This window comes from Myodes glareolus, chromosome 25 (genome assembly GCF_982192425.1).
Source record: "Myodes glareolus chromosome 25, mMyoGla1.1, whole genome shotgun sequence".
In the NCBI taxonomy this organism is placed as follows: domain Eukaryota; kingdom Metazoa; phylum Chordata; class Mammalia; order Rodentia; family Cricetidae; genus Myodes; species Myodes glareolus.
In genome coordinates, this window is record NC_142050.1 from 37188144 (window position 1) to 37210404 (window position 22261).

The window sequence follows — 22261 nt, forward strand, 5'->3', positions numbered from 1 at the left end:
GAGTGTGTATTGCTCTTACAGAGGACCCCAATTCAGCTCACAGCACCCATGTTATGTCACAAGTGCCTGTAACTCCAACTCCAGAGAATTTAATGTCCTTTTCCAGCCTCTATGGGCACTGCATAAACCCACATTCAGACACACATAGTATTTTGTAATTCTAAAAATTAACCCATTAAGCTTAAAAAGAGAAAAACAAAGAGAAAGACCAGGTGTCATGGCACACACCTGCTATCCTAGCATTAAGAGAATCACCAGCTCAAAGACAACTTGGGTTATGTAGTGAAACTGTTTTAAGAAAAAGAAAAATTAAGATATTAAAAAGAGAGAGAGAGGTGGCTGGGCGTGGTGGTACACACCTTTAATCCCAGCAGTCAAGAGGCAGAGCTAAGTGGGTCTCAAGAGTTCAAGACCACTATGGAAAACAGAACAAATTCCAGGAGAGCCAAAGCTGTGAGGGCCCAGGCTGTAAGCCTGTTCCTCCTTGACTGAAGGTCAAAGTGAGGCTACAAACTAGAACCCCTAACCTAGGGTGTGGTTTGGGCATTGAGAGGGCTAGAGAGGTAGATCCACTTCACCCTGACCTCAGGTCAGAGAATTCAAGCTCATTCCTGCTCCTTCATTTTAAAACAAGAAATTTGACGTAGGGAGTGGCTGCCTACAGGATACTTGATCTAGGGTGTATTCACCGTATCCTGCCCAAAACATCAAATGCTTTACTCAGGAAATAACGGCTTGATGTCTCAAGTATTGAAGCAAGTAACTGTTCTGGCTGTCCTTTGTGAAATGTTAAAGTAGTCTTTTGCCTTTTTCCCGCCACCTTGTACTGGGATATAAAAATACATGAAAACTAAATGTGAGCGTATTCAGTATTCGTTGAGTTGCCCTTGCAGTACTATTCTATGTCTCTGTGTTTCTTTCATATCTCCATTCTCTCCTACCTAAAGTTTCTAATCCACACGTCACTACCCTGAACATATGAACCAGTAGTAGCTGGATCGTGACAGAAGTCATCCCCAACGTTTAACTAACACAAAGCTACACAAAGAAACCCTGTCTTGGGGGGAGGGAAAAACGGGGGAAGCTGAAGAACTGGCTCTGCAGTTAAAAACACTTGTTTTTTCTCACTTCTTCGTTGAGAAGATCCAGGTTAAGTTCCCAGCACCCAAATAGTTGCTCAAGATCATCTTCAGTCCCAAGAGATCCATCCAATGTCTTCTTCTGACCTCTATGGGCAGCTGGCATATTTGTGGTATATATGAACACATGCAGGTAAATCCTAGAGCTTAAATTCAATTGTGAGAGCAGAGCATAATTGTACACATCTCTACTCCCAACACTTTAGAGGCAGAGACAGAAGGATTGCCAAAAGTTCTAGGCTAGCCTGGTCTCTACAGCAAGTTCCACTATCTTACCTGTCTTACACACACACACACACACACACACACACACACACACACACACACAGAGAGGGGGGGGGCTGGTTAACACTAGCTAAAATGGGACATAAAAGATCACTGTAAATAAATATGTATGTGAGTTATTTCTGCATTCAATGCAAGAGCTCAAAGCCAGATTACCTGGATTTTGAAAATGAGGTTCATTAGGTATAGGTCCTCTCTCCCTTTCTCCCACCCTCTGCCACCGTCTTTTTCTTCTGTTTTTTGTTTTTTTTTTTTTTTTCCCAACACAGGGTTTCTCTATGTAACAACCCCGACTCCCACAAAACTCCAGGAAAAAGAGGCAGCAGGAATATTCCAACTAGTTAAAGACATTTAAGGAAAAACATAACTATTAATTCTCAAAGACCCATTCTCCAGCTTCTAATTCTCACCACCACATCACTTCATCTGCTTCACTCAAATGCCAGTGAGCTAGTGTGGTGATGCACTAACACCATCATTAACACAGGTGAAGGGAGGATCAAGATCATCCTTGATACACAGTGAGTGCAAGGCCAACCGGGTTACCTGAGACTCTGTCTCAAAAAAGCACAAAATAAATTAATATATATTAAAATATAAAATATAATGTCAGTGATGCCTTCTACTTTTGGCAAATTCTCATCACCTAACACACCTAAAATGATTTAGAAACTTCAACACTTAGCAAATTCAGTAAATCAAAAATAGTCAATTTGGGTGTTGGAGAGACAGCTGGGTTTTAGTTAAAAGCACTAGCTGCTCTTGCTGAGGACCCAGGTTTGGCCCCCAGCATCCACATGGAGGCTTACAACTATCTGCAACTTCAGTTCTAGGGCACCTGACACCCTTTTCCTCTGTGGGCACCCACACATGTAAACAGTACACTTTTATACAAGCAGGCAAAAACTAATACATGTAAGATAAATGAGAATATCTTTAAAATAAATCCGGAAAGGCCCATTTAAACTAATCATACAAAATATAACTTTAAAATTAAAATGTAATGTTTCTATCAAGCCTAGTCTACCCAGTCCACCCTCCTCACTGCTCAGTGAGAGAAGCCTACACTCTCTAAGAGAATGACAGCAGGACGCATGTGATGCGCTGCTCTGGAAACAAAGTTTTAAGGCTTTGTTTTTTAATCTGGCACAAAACCTTTTAGTCTCTTCTCTATTTCTCTTCTTAAACTTCCCTTCCCATAACAAGCTGTTACAGTTTTCCTAACAGCAGAGAATTCACTGTCTACTAGACCACTGTGGGGTGACAATGTGACCTTTGCTGAATAGTTTCCATCACGAACAATTTCACTGCCATTTGGTGAGTGGAGTGATGACAATTTTATCGCTTTCTATTGTCTTATCTTCTGAAATTGTTGCTTAGTTGGCTTTTGGGCGGTGGGGCAGGGCACTTGATGTGAATAGAACTGAATTATCGACCAACCACGATTCACCAGGATCTGCCAAACATTGCCCGCTCTTGGATGGTGCACCCATTTACATTCTCTACTCTTGGAGCTGTAACCAAACTACTACCGTGGGCTCCATCAGAGTGTACTCTTTTCCAAATTATCTCTTCTTTTGTCACCAAGTAGCCTTACCCTAGCTCACCTTCAAAACCCAGAGCAAATTCTTCCTCCTGAACGGAACATCACATGAGCATCCACAGAACAGTCTTCCACATTTTCCGACTCACTTTCCATTCATTCAGGACGAAGCTATTTCCTAAATTCAGTTCCCAAGACTTTCCTCAGTACTATGTCCACAATGATCCCAGTAACATTTGTTATTAACTAGTCACAGATTCTATCCAACAGCCAAAGTTGTAATAGTTTTTAAAACTTCACTCACTCAATTTGATACTAAAGGAATTATTCTGTATAAAAACAAGGATCCTTCTATGTAAATAATCGATGCTTTCATCTTTCTTCAGATGATAGAAGTTGTGGTAGAGAAATTTATACATTTTAATTTTTTAGTACAGTACAAGTCTTCACCTGGATATCAAAGGTTCAACAGTCCTGGGACTGAAGAGATGGGTCAGCAATTAGAAGTACTTAGTGCTTTTGCAGAGGATGGGTCAGTTCCCAGCATCCACATCTGATGGCTCACAACCATGTGTAACTCCAGTTCTAAGGAATCAAACGTCCTTTGGCCCTGTGGTGGCTAATCCTGGTTGTTAACTACATCTAGAATTAACTAAAATCCAAGGGCCATGTATACCTACGAGTAATTTTTTTTCTTAATTAAATAATTTGAAGTGGGAAGATCATTTTTAACCCAGGTCTTTGGAGATGGGAAGATACCTTTAATCTGGGCCACACCTTCTGCTGGCAGCTTTTATAAAGAACATGGAAAATGGAAGTTTGCCTGCTTGCTCTCACTCTCACTGAAAAGTCTATTCTTTCACTGGTATTACAGCCTACTTCTTTGAGATTCTGGCATATACTAAAGACCAGCTGAAATATCCAGTCTTGTGGACTGAACAACTACTGGATTCTTGAGCATTCCATTAATACACAACTATTGTTGGACTAGCTGGACCACAGCCTGTAAACCATTCTAATAATTATCTTTTAGGTAGGTAGGTAGGTAGGTAGGTAGGTAGGAAGGAAGGAAGGACTGAGTTATTCTGCACCCCTAAAGCCCCACACACTAACATCAACAGAAGAAAAGAAATGACCTTTGTAGTCAATCAACTCCACATTATAGAAGATCCTTTACAGTTTCATCTATTTCAATTCTGGAATCAGGTTAGGCCTTAGGACAGTTATGGGCATACTGCAAACTAAATTCCCATTTCACAATTTCTCAGAATATGAAACACTTTCCTACATTTAACTGCTGGGTTCATGTTTCCAAGTGTCCCACAACTTCCCAACTAGTTACAACCATCTTCACTAATGAAGGTGAAAAACAAAAGACAATATAAATGGAAACGACAAAGAAAATGAAAGAATGTGGGGGGGGGAGATGTGAAAAACCAATAAATGAATTTTGATATCAAATATTCTCTTAAAAGCTGAAAATACAGCTGATACAATTCTACTGATATTATTCTATGATGAGTATGTGAAAATACGATGATTGACATGTTGATACCTTAACTATTTATTTGCTTGTTGAGCATAAAGAATGTGCTGGCTGTTTTGGCTGTCTCTGTATGGCACTGAGCGCACAGACCAAACAATACAACTGGCAATGGAGCTTATGAATAAACTATTCTCTATGAAGGTAATAATACCCATGAGAATGCTCCAGAGGAGGAAACATTTCCAAAGTAGCCACAAAGTTCTACTGTTTTTCACAGCCCTGTGGTCTTCCCACTAGTCATTCTACCCCCTCAAGATGATAATCCTCACTCTGCTTTACCATGGTCACAGTGAATGGAGAGAACAGTTAAGTCGTTAACAGAGATATGAATATAAGAATCTCTTACATGTTGGTATTACAGTGCAAGAAATGTTTTGTAGAGCAGATTTGTGGTACCATCTGTCCTCTGCCATCTTCTGTCTAACCTGTCCCTACACACACCTCCTGCAATAACAGAAAGTAAACAGCAACAGAGCCTGAAGGCTGAAAAACCTTGTTCATAACCGATTCCACCACAAGATGCCTCTTTCATGCTGTTGATTTCATACATTTTACTATGTTTTGGTTTTGATTTTTGGTTTTATGTAACTGAGATAAGATATGCCCTGAACTCCTGATTCTACAGTTATCAAATTCTATCTGGGATGGTAAGCAGGTGTCTATAAGCTCAACTCCATTATGTGTTTTTAAATATAATTTATTTAAAGATTTTACATGTATGGGTATTTTGTCTGCATGGGTACATGTGCATCATGTGTGTGCAATGCCTAAAGTCCAGAAGAGGGCACTGGATTCCCTAGAACTGGAGTTAGACAGTTGTGAGCAGTAGGAACCAAACTCAAGTCCTCTGGAGGAGCAGTGAGTGCTCTTAACTGCTGAGTTATCTCTCTAGACCTTAATTTTCATTTTTTCCTTGTGTGTGGTGTACATGCCTGTAGAGGCCAGAATAGGGTTATAGTAGTATATTATTTGTGTTTTAATAAATAAAGCTTGCCTGAAGATCAATGCAAAGCAGCCAAACTAGTGAGCCATACAGGCCAGGCAGTGGTAGCACACACTTTTAATTCCAGCAGCCATACTAATTAGTCACAGGGGTTGGGCAGTGGTGGTGCAGCTTTAACTCCAGCATTAGAGAGGACTATAAGGTAGGATGAGACAGGAACTCGCTCTCGATCAGTCTAAAGATTTCATAGAGGTAAGAACTCTCTAGTGGCTTGGCTGCTTTGCTTTTTTGATCTTTAGGTTGAACCCCAATATCTGTCTCTGGGTTTTTATTACTCGTGCTACACAGGGTGTCAAATCCCCTGGAGTTGGAGTTACTGATGATTATAGCCACCTTGGGTCCTCTGCACCTCTGAGCCCCTTAATCATGGTTTGTTGTTGTTTTTGGTTTTTTTTTTTTGAGACAGGGTTTCTCTGCGTACCCCTGAATGTCCTGGAACTTTTTAGACCAGGCTGGCCTCCGAACTCACTGATATCCACCTGCCTCTGCCTCCCAAGTACTGGGATTAAAGGCATGTGCCACTACCGTCTGGCCTCAATCATGTATTTTTGACTGATAGTTTCCACCTAATCGCTAGTAAGAAAAAAAAATATAAAAGTTTGTATAAATCTAGAAATTTACAAAATGCTTGATGACTACAGTTACTTGTGAAATTCAAGATTTAGGGAATTAACATTCAACTAAAACAAAACTGTTTCTAACCACTGTAACACTCATACTGTGCTTCCTAACACCCATAACCCATTAGAGTCCCCTGTGGATCTTTTCCAATTGCCACTAGGCAGCCTTTCCAAGGAAGACGTTCTATAGGAGACATGAGATCTCTAAGAAAAGCAACAAAATCAGGTGCAATCCTACTACATCCCCACACCTCTGTGTGTGGAAGGATCTGCAATAACTGACAGCAGTTCTGAAATAATCTAGAAGAGAAAACTGGATGGACATAGAATGAAGGAGAGGGAGAACTACTTTTCACTAGACAGTCTTCTGAACTAAAATTTGCACCGTGCACTGCTTATTAAAAAAAAAAGAAGAAGAAGAAGAAGAAGAAGAAGAAGAAGAAGAAGAAGAAGAAGAAGAAGAAGAAGAAGAAGAAGAGGTGGGGAGATAAGTATGTAAAGTGCTTAACATGCAAGCACGAGGACTGGAGTTCGACACCACCAACCCAAGAACCCAGTCTTACAAAAAAAAGCTAGGCACCATGGCACACATTTGTAATTCCAGTGCTGAGGGGTGGAGACAGCAACCCTAGGGCTCACTGACCAGCCAGTCTAGTTGAACTGGCAATCTCCGGTGAGAGAGCCTGTCTTCAAAAATAAGAAAAGGAAGGGTTGAGAACGATACCCAACATCAACAGCAGGCACAAACACACACACAGACATACATGAACATGTATTCACACAAACATACAGAAAACCACATTCCTAAGCCCCACCTTCAATCTACAGGGGACGGTTAATTGGTAGGTCAATAATCTTTATTCTTAACAAGCTCCCCAGGTGATTCTTTTGCAGCCAGTTTGGCAGGGAATGGCACTGGGGGACTATTAATCTAAAACCCTACCAGAGTGGTTAGTACAATGTCGATTCACAACCACTTTCTATGAAAACTGTAACTATAATCAGACTTTAGGCTCCATACAGCTAATATTTTTCACATACAATTCAGCATTCCCTACTCAGATCTATCTACACAGGTCCCACAGTCAATCCCTACAAAATATGTATCAACTGAAATAAAGCCGGCATGCTAAATAGATTAGGAGGTGCTAGGCTGGACTACCATCCTAGATCAAGTTTAAAAATGCACTGAGCTGGGTATGATAGTACACACCTGGAGAGATGGCTTAATAGGAACATGCGGCTCTTTCCACGTTCACTCTCAGCACCCACGTTGGACTGTTTATAATCACCTGTAACTCCAACTCCAGAGAAACCTCACACCCTCTCTTGGCCTCCTTGAGCACACACAGATATATAACATACAGATACAGAAACATACATATATCCATTTAAAAAATAAGTCTTTTTTAAGATTAAAATTTAGGCAAGTTAATACTAAAGTTCACATAGAAAACTAAATCTGTAAGGAACAGTCAGAAAAACATTGAAGACAAAGAACTCTGAGGACAAGTTTGGCCTCAGCAGTCTTTAAAACATACTATTAAAAGCCCTTATAATTTAAACAGTTTTTTGCTGGTCCAGAAACAAACAGAACGGTGGAATAGAATGTATAGATAAAGAATCAAGGGGCTGGGGAGATGGCTCAATGGTTAAGAGCACTGGCTGCTCTTCCAGAGGTCCTGAGTTCAATTCCCAGCAACCACATGGTGGCTCACAACCATCTGTAATGAGATCTAGTGCCCTCTTCTGGTGTGCAGGCATACATGGAGGCAGAATGTTGTATACATAATAAATAAATAAACCTTTAAAAAAAAAAAGAAAAAGAATCAACAATTTTCAGCAATATACACTGACTGGCAATGATTTTGGCATCTCAAACCACGGGGTCAATATGAACTTTCTAAAAGATTTATCTATTTGTATATTGTTTGTTTGTTTTATGGGTATGTGTGAGTCTCTGTGTGTGTGTGTGTGTGTGTGTGTGTGTGTGTGTGTGTGTGTATGTATGTATGTATGTTTACCTCATGCATGCCTGGTGTCAATAGAGGCCAGGAGAGGGCATCAGATGTCCTGGAATTACAGGCAGTTGTAAGATGCCACAGTGGGGGCTGGGAACTAAACGCTGGTTCTCTGCAAGAAAGGCATGTACTCTTAATCACTGGGCCCACGTCTCCAGCCCCAATATGGATTTCTTAAAGCTTTGTTTTCATTATTTTTCATTATTATTTGTAGGTGTGAGTGTGTGCATGTGAATACAGGTGTCTGTGGGGGCCAGAGGTATTGGAATTCCTGGAGCCAAAATTATAATGGTTGTAAGCTGCTTGACATGGGGGCTTGAAACAGAGCTTGGGCCCTCTGGAGCAGCAAGTGATCTTAAGAGCTGAGCCATCTTTCTACCATCCAAATATGGAGTTTTTAATTAACAATGCCAGGACACATTTAGAAAAAAATTGCTTGGGGCACACCACAGACTTTTTTATATTAAAAAAGAGAATTTGAATGCTTAAAAAAATGAACTATACAAATATTAGAAAAAAAACAAGTAAAAATTCTTTAACCTTGGATAGAAAAAGGATAACTCAAACTCCAGAGCCAATTAAAAGAAAAGATTGTAACTACATAACTTAACCTATGTTTTCATAGTTCAAAAACCACCATAACAAAACACCAGACAGCTGAACACAGGAAGAGGCTATTCGTAACTGCCACACAGAACTAATACCCCTAACATACCAAGAGATCTTAAAAGCAGGCAGAGGCCAGGCATGGAGGCACATACTTGTACGCTGGTAGTCAGGATGATCTCAGTTCAAAGTCACTCTGGGCTAAACAGTTTTAAACTAGTCTGGGCTACATAGTGAGACTCATACACAATGCTGATGATCACTAGGAAGGAGTGAAGTAGTACTAATAAACAATGTATGCATTATTTTCTTGGGGATAGGAGTGATGGTAATGGTAGTATAGTACTGGGGATTGAACTCAGAGCCCACCTTAGTCCCTTTAAAAATTTTGTTGTTTCGAGAAGAATCTGACTCAGTTGCTCAGACTGGCCTTCACCTTGATCCTGTTTCTGCCTCTCAAGTAGCTGGGATTATACCTGTGACTCCATTTACCATTACTGACAATCTAACTAAAGAAATATCTCCAACAACATAAAAATACACATATGCACAAGGTTGTTACTGTAGTAGTGTTAGTTAAAAAAACACTGTAAACAACTTAAATGCCACGTACAACAAAGAAGTAGAATAAGAACCAAACGATCCACATAAAAGAGTTACGTGGTCATAGAGATTTAAAAAATAAAAAAGAAACCCCCTTCAAACTAAACATGGAAACTTACACAGCAAAGAAAATAAAAATTAAAAAAAAAAACAGCTTTTTTCCCACCATCTTCCCGCGCCGCCACCATGGTGCGCATGAATGTCCTGGCCGATGCTCTCAAGAGCATCAACAATGCAGAGAAGAGAGGCAAACGCCAAGTCCTCATCAGGCCCTGCTCCAAAGTCATCGTTCGGTTCCTAACCGTGATGATGAAGCACGGTTACATTGGTGAATTTGAAATTATAGATGACCACAGAGCTGGGAAGATCGTTGTGAACATCACAGGCAGGTTGAACAAGTGTGGAGTGATAAGCCCTAGATTTGATGTGCAACTCAAAGACCTAGAAAAATGGCAGAACAATCTGCTCCCGTCCCGTCAGTTTGGCTTCATTGTACTGACCACCTCAGCTGGCATCATGGACCATGAAGAAGCAAGACGAAAGCACACAGGAGGGAAAATCCTGGGATTCTTTTTCTAGAGATGTAAAACAGAAATAAAAAGCCTTTAAGGACTGTGAAAAAAAAAAAAAAACTAAGAATGAATGAATGAAAGAAAAAAAAAGCCAAAGAACAAAAGAACATGCATAGCAGTGTAAGACTCTGGTTTTGATTCCAAGCATGGAAAAAATAAAATGAAACAGGGCTGTTAAGGTGACTCATGTCTCAAGGCTTGCCTCAAAAGCCTGACCACCTGAGTTCAATCCTGGAAACCACATAGTGGAAGGAAGAGAACCAATTCCACAAGTCAGATCTCTGCAGGCATGCTCACACACACCAGGGCTGGAAATGTTGCCCATTAGTAGACAATGGGTTTGGAATTTGTGAAGCCCTGGGTTCAATCCTCATTACAAGCATGCATGAATACAAGAAAGCACATCTTGCACATAACATGAAAAAAAGATAAACCAGGGTTAGTGATACAGCTCAGTTAATAGAATGCTTGCCTGGTATGTGCAAAGCCCTGAGTTCAATCTCCAGCACTACCTAAACAGGTGTGGTGCAGGTGGAGCTAGGAAGAACAAAAGTTCAAAGCCATCTTCAGCTACAGAGTAAGTCTGAGGTCAAGCTAGGACACATGAAACCTTCTCTTTAAGAAAAAAAAAATGAGGTTGAATTTGTGGTTCATCAGTTAATAACACTTGATACTCTTGCAGAAGACATGAGTTCAGTTCCCAACACCCACATAATAGCTCACAACTGTTAACTCCAGTTCAGGGTAGAGGGGACCACAATGTCCCTTCTGGCCTCCAAGGGACCAGTCATGCACATACATACACTTAGGCAAAAAACTCATACATATCATATACATAAAATGTAAAAAATTAAAAAAAAACCTTTATAACCAATTTTAATATCCTAGGGCTGGGAGTGATAGCATATACACATTGGAGGGTTGGGGTGGAGCTCACTATGTATCCTTGGTTGGGATTGAACTAACAGAGATCCACCTGTCTCAGTTTCCCAAGTGCTGAGATCAGAGATGGATCTCCATGAGTTCAAGGCTAGCCTGGACTACACAGTGAGACCCTGTCTCAAAGGAAAACACAAAACAAAGTGACTTCTTAAAAGGGTGGCTAGGGAAGGATTAGAAAGGAGAAAGAAATGAAAGAGCAATATTTCTGAGTTTATCTCTCACATAACTCTGACTTCTCAGCACCTTTTAGTAATGTTTTACATGGGGCTGGAGAGATGGCTCAGCGGTTATCCCCAGAGGTCCTGAGTTCAATTCCCAGCAACCACATGGTGGCTTACAACCATCTGTAATGAGATCTGGTGTCCCCTTCTGACATGTAGACAGAACACTGTATACATAATAAACAAAAAAAAAAATTTAAAAATTTACATGCCTAAAAAAATAAAAATAATGCTATACAATATTTTTTACTACATGTTGTAAAGCTAAAGGCAACCATATACAAAATGCAATCTAGCAAATATCTCACAAGGGGATATGTTAGTAATACCGGACTCCGTTATACATACACTAAGATTCAGCAAGTAAGAATGCCATAGATGAGCTAGGTGTGGTGGTTCATGCCTTTAATCCCAGCACTCAGAGCTTTGGGGCCAGCCTGATCTACAGAACGAGTTCCAGAACAATCTGGACACAGAGAAATCCTGTCTCAAAATACACACACACACACACACACACAAAGTTGTAGATAAGAGTTAAGTTTCCCACTAATGGCCAAAAAAATTAAGACTGGAATAGGAAAAAACTAAAAAGAGTCCTGTGCTGTTAGTCTATAAGGTACCACCCTGAAAACTTGTGATCTTTATTGTATATAAGCAGGCAGGTCTAGAAATAGAGGTTCACATATGTGGATGATGTTGTATTTTCTAGTTATGTCCACGAGAAAGCCTAGACATACTGTCAAGTTTACAGTCAAACAAGTCTTGATTTCTAAACATTATTCTCCATAAAAAAGGAACCAGGGTACTGGGCATGGTGGCACTCACCTTTACTTCCAGCATGGGGAAGGCTGGAAGAGGCAGGCTGTCGCGAAACACCAAAAATAAAAAAAAATTAAAAAGGGGGGGAGGGGAGACCAGGGATCACACAGAAACAGAAAAATCATAAATCAGCATTAAATCTAAATCACACTATTTTGGATATGGAAGGTGAGCTATCTTTAATAGAAAAGTAACGATGACTACAGAAATAAAAGGCAGTGTCTATAAAGAACTAAAGCCAGACTGTAGACCAGCACCCACCAGCTGTTCAAAAACTGTGCAAACAATCCGAGTTTCTGTGCCTGAAATTACCAAAGCTCTTGTTGGCAGACTCCTGTACACCTGTTCCTCTCTGTCTCAAGTCCTCCACTTCACTTCATAAAGAAAAGGAGCAGAAAACTCAATTTAACCCTAGGACACTGGAGACAAAAGAATAAACAAGCAGAAGCCAGCCCCACACTAATAGTTAAAACAAACCCAATAGGTTAATGAGAAAAGTCTATCTATCTCCCCTCTGACTGCCCTGGCACTCAGGAGGCTACAGCAGGAAGATCATGACAATCACAGCGGCACCTTGTCCCACTCCCACCCAAAAAGAAGTAAAAAAATCAAAAAAGTAGCCAAGAAGTCCAGTAATTTGGCTTTTGTCCTCTTATGGGGAGATAAACGCTCACTTAGGTTTATATTAAACCAAGACCTCATCATTAAGATAGAGCCTACAAAACAATTTTTAAAAAGAATTCCAATCCCTATTTTGTGAGGGAGGAGGCACTTAGGGAGTAGGAGCTGAGACAAAGTCTTAATATGGCCAGGCTAGCCTTGAATTTGATGCCTGGTGATGGAATTATAGGTGTAAGCCACCATACCCATATCCCCAACCCCTAATTTTCTTTTTGTTGTTCTTTTTTTTTGGGGGGGAGGGGAAGGGGGTAGAGACAGGGTCTCATAATATAGCCTAGGCTAGCCTGCAACCAGACTGACATTGAACTCACAGAAATTCACCTACCTCTGGCAACTCCTATTTAAAAAAATTAAAAGCTAAATATTCTCCAACAAGAAATTCATTTATAACAACTAAAAGCAGAGTTAAATGAGGAAAGCTTCCAATATTTTGTTAATAGTCTGTCCCCAAGACATTTACAATTTTAACGTATTTCACTTTAAAATCTTTTTTATTTTTTAAGTTTTACTTTGTGTGTGTGTGTGTGTGTGTGTGTGTGTGTGTGTGTGCATGTAAGTATGTAGGGGTGCCCAGAAGCCAATCCCTTGGAGCTAGAGTTATTAGACAGCTGTAAGCCATACAACATAGCTGCTAGGAACCTAACATGTGTCTCCTTCAAGGGCATGCACTCTTTACCACTAGAGCCATCTCTTCTGCCACGCATAATCTTAAAAGAATCAAGAAAGGGGCTGGAAAAATGGTTCAGAGATTAACAGCAGTAGCTGCTCTTTCCAGGGGTCCTGAGTTCAATTCCCAAAAACCATATGGTGGCTCACAACCATCTATGAGGTCTAGTGACCTCTTCTAGGCAAAACACTGCACACACAACAAACAAACAAACAAACGAATGAATGACAAGCAAATAAGTGAAAGAAAGAATCTGGTGGTGCAGGCAAACATTTAGGCAGAACACTGTACACATGGATGTATGGGTGGGTGAGTGGGTGGGTGGATGGACGGACAGACAGAAGGAAGATAGATAGATAGAGATAGATAGAGGGGGAGAGAGAGAGAGAGAGAGATACAAGAATCAAGAAAGTAAGATGCCTACAGGTATCTCCCTCTGGAATGTGTATTCCATCACCAGCAGAGACAAACCTGTTCCTGGACTATCTACAGCCACAGAGACAACCTAGGGCTGCTAGTGACCCAGAGCTATATGAGATCACCTTGTTGTTGTACAATCGTAGGAAGGTAATTTAATTCTCTATCCCTTGGATTCCTAAATTACAAAACAGGGACAATAATAACACTTATCCAAGGTATGAGAATTAGATGTATTAAAGGTCTACTGTAATCAAACTGCGCACAGGACTGATTAAAACATCCAGTATGTTTCTGGTGAATTCCTGAAGCTCTGTATAACATGAGAACTGCTCATTCAACCATATTAGCTAATAAAATTCTTCTATTCCCATGTACAAAGTTCTCCATTCAACATCATGGGGAAACTAATCTAAGACATTTATTATAATATAATAATAATAAAGGACTAAAATAATATAACTCAGGAGGCTAAGAAAGGAAGATCACAAGCTCAAGGTTTGTCTAGGTTAGAAAAAAAAAATTCAGGGCTAGCCCAGGCAACTTAGTGAGACCCTGTCTCAAAAAGTAAAGGGCTGAAGATAGAGATTGTGGTAAAGACTTGCCTCGCATGCTCAAGGCCTTAGGTTCAGTCCCCAGTATCTCTCTCTCTCTCTCTCTCTCTCACACACACACACACACACACACACACACACACACTCATATATTACTCAAACTGACTCAACCATGTAAAGCATGTTACTTATTATTACAAGAGCCTTAGTAGTCTCCCTAGCTTTACCTTCACCCACCTCCAGTCTATTTTGATGTACAAGCAGAATGATTCTCCTCCAGAGCAGGGAATCAAATGCAAGGATCCTCAGACATGCCCAAGACCAAGAATAATCCTTATAAAAGGTTGTCAACTCCTTGATACCTCAATCCAAAGCAAACCATCTGTTTAAAAGTAAAATCAAAGCTCAAAGCCAGGCAGTCGTAGTGAATGCCTTTAAACAAAGTGCTCAGGAGACAGAGGCAGGTGGATCTCTGTTGAGTTCGAGGCCAGGCTGGTCTACAGAACAAGTTTCAGAACTTCAGGACAGTTAGGGCTACACAGGGAAACCATGTATCAAAAAACAAAACAAAACAAACAAAAACCAAAGTAAAATTCAAAGCACTAGATCCGCCTAAAAGAGACAGTGATCTCTTCTACTCTCCAAATGGGTATTCTGACTCTTCCTAGATTTCCGCAGGGTCCACTCAGGATATTGGATTTCCTTTCCCTCTGAATCAGCTCTTTGTCAGCACCATGGACACAAGGCTTTCCACAAGCGCACCACAGGGAAGCAGCATTACCAACAACCTGAATGTCATTTGTCACCTGCCAAACTGGACAATTCTTAACTTTAAAAACATTTTGATGTACTTTTTTTTGTTTGAGGACAGGGTTTCACTATTTGCCCTGACTGGACTGGAACTTGGTATGTAGACCAGTTGGCCTACAACACACACAGAACTCTGCCTGCCTGTGCCTCTCAAGGGCTGGGATTAAAAGCAAAATTTATTTCATTTCTACCTTTTTATGTTCAACTCTTTATCTGTGAGCTTCGTCCATGTTGTTGCATGAACCAATAGTGCATTCTTTTTACTGCTGAATGTTATTCTACTTTAGGAATATACCAAATTTGTGCAATCTACTGTTAATATTTGGGTTATTTTAGTTTGAGGACAGTTAAAAACCATTTTTGCGTACAATTTTTTGGTGAGAATTTTTTTTATCTTTTTGTTTTGTTTTTAGACAGTTTCACTAAGTAGACTTGACTAGCCTCAAATTTGTGTTCCCCTATTATCCATCTTCGTAATGCTGGCTAATAGTCATACACCATTAAGCCCAAGGCTTTTTATTAAATAATATTCACTTATATACAAATTGCCAAAGTTGTTTGTTCAATAAAGAAAGTCAGTTAACACTTTATATTGTCAAAGACACAGGGACTAAAACGGGCACTGGTGAAGAAAAAACTGATAACATTTCAGAACACAACTTGGCAAAGACATGTCAAACCAAAAACAACTGTGCCTTCTAACATCAATTTTTTTCAAGGAATTTCTTACTGAATACCTGGCACAAGCCAGGCTGTCTATTTGAGTTAATCTAAGGAAACAGAAATACCCACAAAATTTTGGTTAAAAGGGTATAAATCGTATCACCATTAATAAATGCAAGGAGTAGTAAAACAAAGCAATAACAACAGGAAAATTATTTTCAAATGTTGTGATTCTGTGGACTTAAACTCTACATGGCAAAAACATACTATACAGATACTAAAAGATTTTCAAATAGCATTAAAAATGACAAAAGTACACATTAGTTAAAAAAGTAACAATACATAAAGCAAATTCTAATTTTGTTTTAAAAACAATTATACCTCAAACATTAAATACTAGTTATCCATGAAAGATAGGGACTCTCACATTATTTATATTTCTCTATACTTTTTAATTTCCTGTAATACATTGCTCCTGTAAAATCTAAAAAATATGTGATTATAAAGATATATAAGCATTTAATTCTAAACAAGACACAACATTCTGGTACAACTGAACCAAAACAATAATGTAGTTTTTCACGGGATGCTTTCAAAGCACTATTAAAGCCATGGAGCAGTCCCAGGAGGACTTCCATCAGGACTGGAGGAAGAGCTCTATCTTTACGTTTGAAAGAAATTCTCTAGGAAAACACTGCCCATCTCTCAGCTCACTGACCCCAGGGTATCTATTATATACTACAACCTGTTAGTTAAGCATCCTTTTATTCTCTCCCTTGCAAAAAGGCCTGGGCAGGCTAAGGAATGGGAACTTCTGATCACCAAGGATGCACCAAACAGTCTCAACCTAAGAGGAAGCTGTTCTAGTCACCCTGCAACCTAGCTGCATCAAGGAAGGGCCTTTCTTCTTTGTCAGAAGAAATAAAGACAACTTTTGGGGTCCCCAGACAATAGATATGCCTGGTAAAGCTGCTTGTCATGCAAGCCTGACAGTCTGAGTCCCACCCCTAGAACACACACATCATAACACACAATAACACATTTTAGAAGAAATAAAGAAAATTGGAAAGAAATCATCGGTGTAAAGACTGTTTATCTTCCCCCCACTCTGCAGATGGACCATTTTTGGAAACCTGAGGGTTCTTTAGAGACCAATTCTCATGTACGGAAATGCTCAGTAATTAATACGTAAGTAACACTTCACTGTGTTTAAAAATGACTCATTAGAATAAATCTCAATCATAGGAAACACATATAGATTCTAAACTATCAGTATTTAAAAATTAGACTTACTAAAAAGATACCACTTTTATGGGATGTGGCAGTATAACTAACTTTTTTAGTTAGTCATGTGAACCACTGTAACATCTCGAAAGATTAGTGGTCAAGATCACCTTGGGCTCACCTGAGTCACCTCCACAGATGAAATTCCACATATCTGTGACAATGAGAAGATACTTGCCCTCTTTACTGCCTCTTCAACTCCTGTTTACAAACTGGTACTTAAATGTGTAACATAAATGGTTAGGAAACACCTTAGGTTTATCATGCTCTAGCATTAAGACACCTAATTTAAAACCAAAAAGTGCAGCTGGACATGGTGGTACATGGTCTTAGTCCCAGTATTTAGGAGGCAGAAGCAGGCAGATCTCCGAGTTGGAGGTCTGATCTATGATGCTTCCAGAATAGCCAGGTCTATACAGAGACTCCCTGTCTCAAAAAACTGGTGTGTGTGTGTGTGTGTGTGTGTGTGTGTGTGTGTGTGTGTGGTGGGTGTGTGTGAGAGCGCTTGCATGCTTGCAGCACAAGCATGAGCACGTGAGGTTGACTCCCCAGAACACACGTTACAATAACATTAGCTTTAATAACTTCAAATCTATAACTTATTAAGCTAGCAGATCCATGAATTACACAACGGGGCATATTTTCCATCAAATCATCCCTTGGAAACTTCAACCCTTCAGAAATTGCAACTAATTCTTTTTAGAATTTAATGTTAGATAGTCTTCTCTGGTTGCTTGAAATGTTGCAGAAGCAGAGAATGTAGGCACAGATAGACTCAGTAAGGTCTGATACCTTTGTAAATAATCAAAATATAGGAAACCATTTATTAAGTGACATGACAATACCTTTCACCTTTTGTCAGACTGCTCGAGTTTGCCTTTACACAAAAATGAATACGTTACCCTTCTTTTAAAGAGGCAATTTTGTGTGTGCTATCTATTGTGAGGGACACCTAACTTTAAAACTCAGTAAATTTAACTGTACTTGAAAATTAAGTCGAACTACCTAGTTAGTCATCACCACTAAAAAGAACCCTGTAACCTCAACGGTTTTCTCTCCCCAGACCAGTAGAGGGAGACTAACGCATCTGGCCTGGCGGTGCAATGTTTCTGTAAAATTGGGGAGGGGGAGCGGGGGCTGTATTTAAATGCCCTGCTGTCAATCAAAGGATACTTCCTACAACCACAGTCACCATATCAGCGATAACTCCCAAGCGGGCTGTTGTCAAGATACAACATCCTACGGCGCCCAGAAAACCTGCCTCACCTAAAGGTGACCGCAGGCTTTGCCACAACACCCAAATAAGGACTTTGGGAGCCCAACCCCAACTAGTTTCTTTGTTTAAATGCCTGCGAATCCCTCCCACGCCGGAGTCAAGAGGCTGTGGCGCCGCCCTTTATTAGCCTCACACTTTGATTACAAAACACACGAGTCGGCGGCCTGGCTGCGGAGGCGGCCCGAGCTCTCCGAAACGTCAAACCCGCGGCGCGGCGGCGGCGTCCGAGGGCAGCGTCCGCCACCGCACCGCCCCAAAGTTGGCTGGCTCCGGCGCCCGAGCCACCGCTGCGGGCCGTCCCGGTGTCGCCGGAGACCGCACTCAGTGTAAAGTTTGAGGTGCGACGCCACGGCGACGCCGGGGAGGGTCTGCGGCGACGTGCCCCGACCCGGGTCGCCAGCCCCCCGGCCGCAGGGGGGTGTGTTGCGGGCTGGGCCGGCGGCCAGCCAAACTGCGCCGTGACGGGGCCCCGCACCTCGCGAGGAGCGAGTGCCTCCTCATCTGTTGCTCTGTTTACACGCCGCCCCGCGCCGTCGTCCCGCCACCCCGTCCCGTCGCCCGAGGAAGTTTGATAAAGAGAGAAAGGGGCGCGACGGGACCCGCGCCGGACCGAGCGGCGGCCGCCCGGAAGCGGAGCAGGCGCGGCGGCGGCCGGCGAGGGCAGGCGCGGGGCGGCGGGAGCCCGGGACACTGCGCCCGGCGGCAGCCAGGGCAGTGGGGGGCGATGAGCTGCGGGCCTGCCTGCGCTCCGCCGTCACCAGAGCCGCGCCGCCCGCCGGGTCCCCTCGCCCGGGCTTCCCCTGCCAACTTCTCCGCCGGCCCCTTTGTTCCTGTTTGTTGTGGCGACTCTTCGCCCGGGCCGGCCGAGCCCACCGGCTCCGCTCCGCAGCCTGCCCGGCAGGCGGGGGCCCCCCGCTCTCGCCTCCGCCCGGCCTGGGGGCTCAGCGCCCGGGTTTCGGGACGCGGGGCGTGAAGCGGCGGCCCAGCCCGAGGGAGGCACAGGCGGCGGTGGAGGAGGCTGGCCGGTGGCCGCGGGCGACGGCGGCGGGGCTGAGGGGGTTTATTTACCTGCCGTGGAACCAGTCCTTGCAGACATCGCACTCGATCATGAAGCGGTTCACGTCGTACGGCTGCCGGCACACACAGTACACGGGCGGAGGCGGAGGGGGCGCCGAGGCCCGACCCGGAGCCGACACCGACCCCGCTGCCGCGGCGGCTCCAGCTGCTGCTCCCGCGGCCACCGCCGCCGCCGCTCCGGCCATCTTTAAAAAACACACACACGCTCGCTCGCTCCTCCGCTCGCCTACTGGAGCGAGCGCAGCCGCCAGCCAGCGCCGCCTCCTGCAGCAGCCGGAGCAGCAGCCCCGGCGGCGGCGGCGGCGGCAGCGGCGGCGGCGGCGCCTTAGTGCGCGCGCGCGAGCAAGGTCGCGGCGCAGGGGCGGGGGCGGCGCGCGCGACGCGCGAGGCCCGGCCGCCTCCTTCCGGCGCTCGGCGCGGGGCTGTGCGTCTCGCGCACGTTCTCAGCCGCGGGGCGCGCTCCCGGCTCCTTCCGCGGCGATCCGCGCGGCGACACCGGCCGAAGGGCTGGCGGGTCGGGGAGGGGGCGGAGAGGCCGTGAGGACACGCGCGACGGCCAAAGCTGGCGCGCGGCTCGGGGACGGAGGACGGTGGCGGGAGCGTGCGTGGAGCGGAGTTCGCTGTAGCTGAGAGAAAGCCCGGGCTGGGGGGCTGGGGGGGGGCGAGAGGGGGCGCAGTTCCTGCCGCGTGAAGACGGGGAGACGCGGTGGTTCTGGTCCGAGATGGAGAAGCCAGGAAGTTTCAGCCCTCCAGGGTCGCCTCGCCTCACGTCAGTTAGCAGCCGCCCACTGAGGATGCCACCCCCCGTCTTGCGTGGGCCCCAGCCGGGGTGACACGTCAGGCAGTTGTGCCTCCCGAAGTGGAGAAATGCCTTGTGAGACGCACTCAAACTTCCGAGGGCGTCGCGCTCAGATTCCCAGGGAGCGACTCGGAAATCAGGGTGTTGATTGGAGCCGCCGTGAGGAGGAAGAGCGTTGTCTCTGGGAGGAATTCCGTTAGTATCTGTCGCCAAGGGGCGGGCGGGGGTGGGGGGGACCGTCATGAAACGGGGTTAGTGAGAGGAATGAAGAACCGGCGATTTTATAAATAACGAGGCTTGACTGTGACTGCTCTGCTGTGCTAATTGGGAAGGTGGGGAGAACATGTGAACCGACTTTTCCCTGGGAAGAGAGATGCTTTTTTTTTTTAAAAAAAAAAAAGGTCGTTGAAGTCTTCGGTGCACCACAGGCCGTCACCGATTTCAGTGAAAGATGAAGCCAAATTAACTGTCAGGTGATAAACTGAAGAATAAAAACATCTAATAAATAGCGAAAAATGAACAGTAGAAAGAATGTTAAGGATTAATAAGGATTATCAGATGAAGTGTTGAATTCAGCTCATGCTGAATTCCTATGAGCATTTATATCACGGAGAGCAATAAAACTCCCTAGGTAAGTTTTGTTTGGAAAATGGGCAGGCAGGAGTCGACTCACTGTCCCCAAGCAGTAAACGTCCTTGGTCTAGTCTAGCCCCCTCCTCTTTTTTCTCAAGTAGAGGAAAACGAGTAACTTGCTACAGTCTGGAGCTAAACTTGTTCTTCTTTCTACACCGAGTCCTTTGTACTGCACTACTGTTTTCTCACATCACAGGAAAAGAAAAGCCTGAAAATCATACTTAGCACAAACTCAAATGAATTTGAAGCATATGTAACTTTAGCTTTTGTATCATTGACCAATTCCCCAAAGATCTGATAAAAAAAATTATGGCTAATAATGCCTTCCTTAATCACCTCACTGAGGCAAATGGAGAAGAAAGAGGGAGAGGACGAAGAAATATAAAAAGAATGAATTTAATGTGTTTTGTAGTGTTTGCATGAGGTCAAAGGACAATACAATCAGTGAGTGAAAGGCAAAGGCAGCCGGAGTTATCTGCTAAAGTCAGAGGCATCAGAGCGGAAAGCAGCCATGTACACAGTGTTCTCTGAGGGCACACCTGGCTTTGGGAGAGTTAACACTTGACAATGTACAACGTGTTGGTTCAGTAGGTAATTATAGTAAGCAAAATGAGAGCCCAGTTTCTCCTTGTTGAAAAAGAGAGTTACATATATATAAGAAGAAAACTAGAAAACCTTTCTGGTAGGCTAGTAATAACGGGATCAATCTCTAGTTGTAGAAATATAAGTATGTTAATACTCTGTCCCTTAAGAGGATCTGTGAGCGATAAAACAATGAGTCAAGAGTTTGACTTCTAAATACAATTCCTCATGTTTCTTAGCAAAATAGTTCCAAGACTGGAGGAGAAAAAATACAAGATGAACTTGGAGCCTTAGTTGTGTCTGATAAAAAAATTTAAGCAAAAATTGCCATGTGTTCTGGTGCACTTCTTTAATCCCAGCACACAGAAGGCAGAGGCAGGCAGATCTCAGAGTTCAAGGATAGCCTGGACTACAGAGTAAGTTCCATGACAGCCAAGGCTACACAAAGAAACCCTGTCTCAAAAATAAAATAAGAAAGCATAAACTAATAAAGCAGGTCAAAAGGATATAGACCAACTTGCATTTCTTGGACTTTATTGAAAATAAATGAGCTTCATGTGAGAAAGATTGCACACATGCTGTGGGACATGCATGTACGCACTTTTGGAAGACAGCTTTCCGGAGTTCTCCTTCCACTGTTCATCTGGGGGTGGAGCCAACTCGGGTCCTCAGGCTTGCATGGCAAGCACCTGCTGAACCGACTCTGGCCCAGAGCCTCATTTTTTTTTGTTGTTAATGATAACGTACTACAGCCCATCAAATAGCGTATGAAATCGCACAGGAATAAAATGTATGTTTGATAAGGATTGTACCGTAATTTCAAATAAACCCCCACAAAACTCTTAGTAATTATAAAGGGAGGGCTGGGAGTGTAGCTTACAGGAAGAGGACTTGACTA

The 22261-nt window shown here is 43.0% G+C and overlaps 1 protein-coding gene and 1 pseudogene across 1 annotated transcript in view; one reads left to right on the forward strand and one right to left on the reverse strand.

Annotated features, from left to right (window-relative positions):
* Positions 1-19628, reverse strand: part of Kdm7a (lysine demethylase 7A) — a 65119-nt gene extending 45491 nt beyond the window's left edge. Inside the window, exon 1 of the mRNA XM_085683685.2 lies at positions 19341-19628. Within this exon, the coding sequence (XP_085539811.1) occupies positions 19341-19534 (194 nt within the window). The 5' untranslated portion in view covers positions 19535-19628. The remainder of the gene's footprint in view (positions 1-19340) is intronic.
* On the forward strand, positions 9528-9995 carry LOC148117883 (small ribosomal subunit protein uS8 pseudogene; annotated as a pseudogene).
* Positions 19629-22261: the final 2633 nt, after the last annotated feature.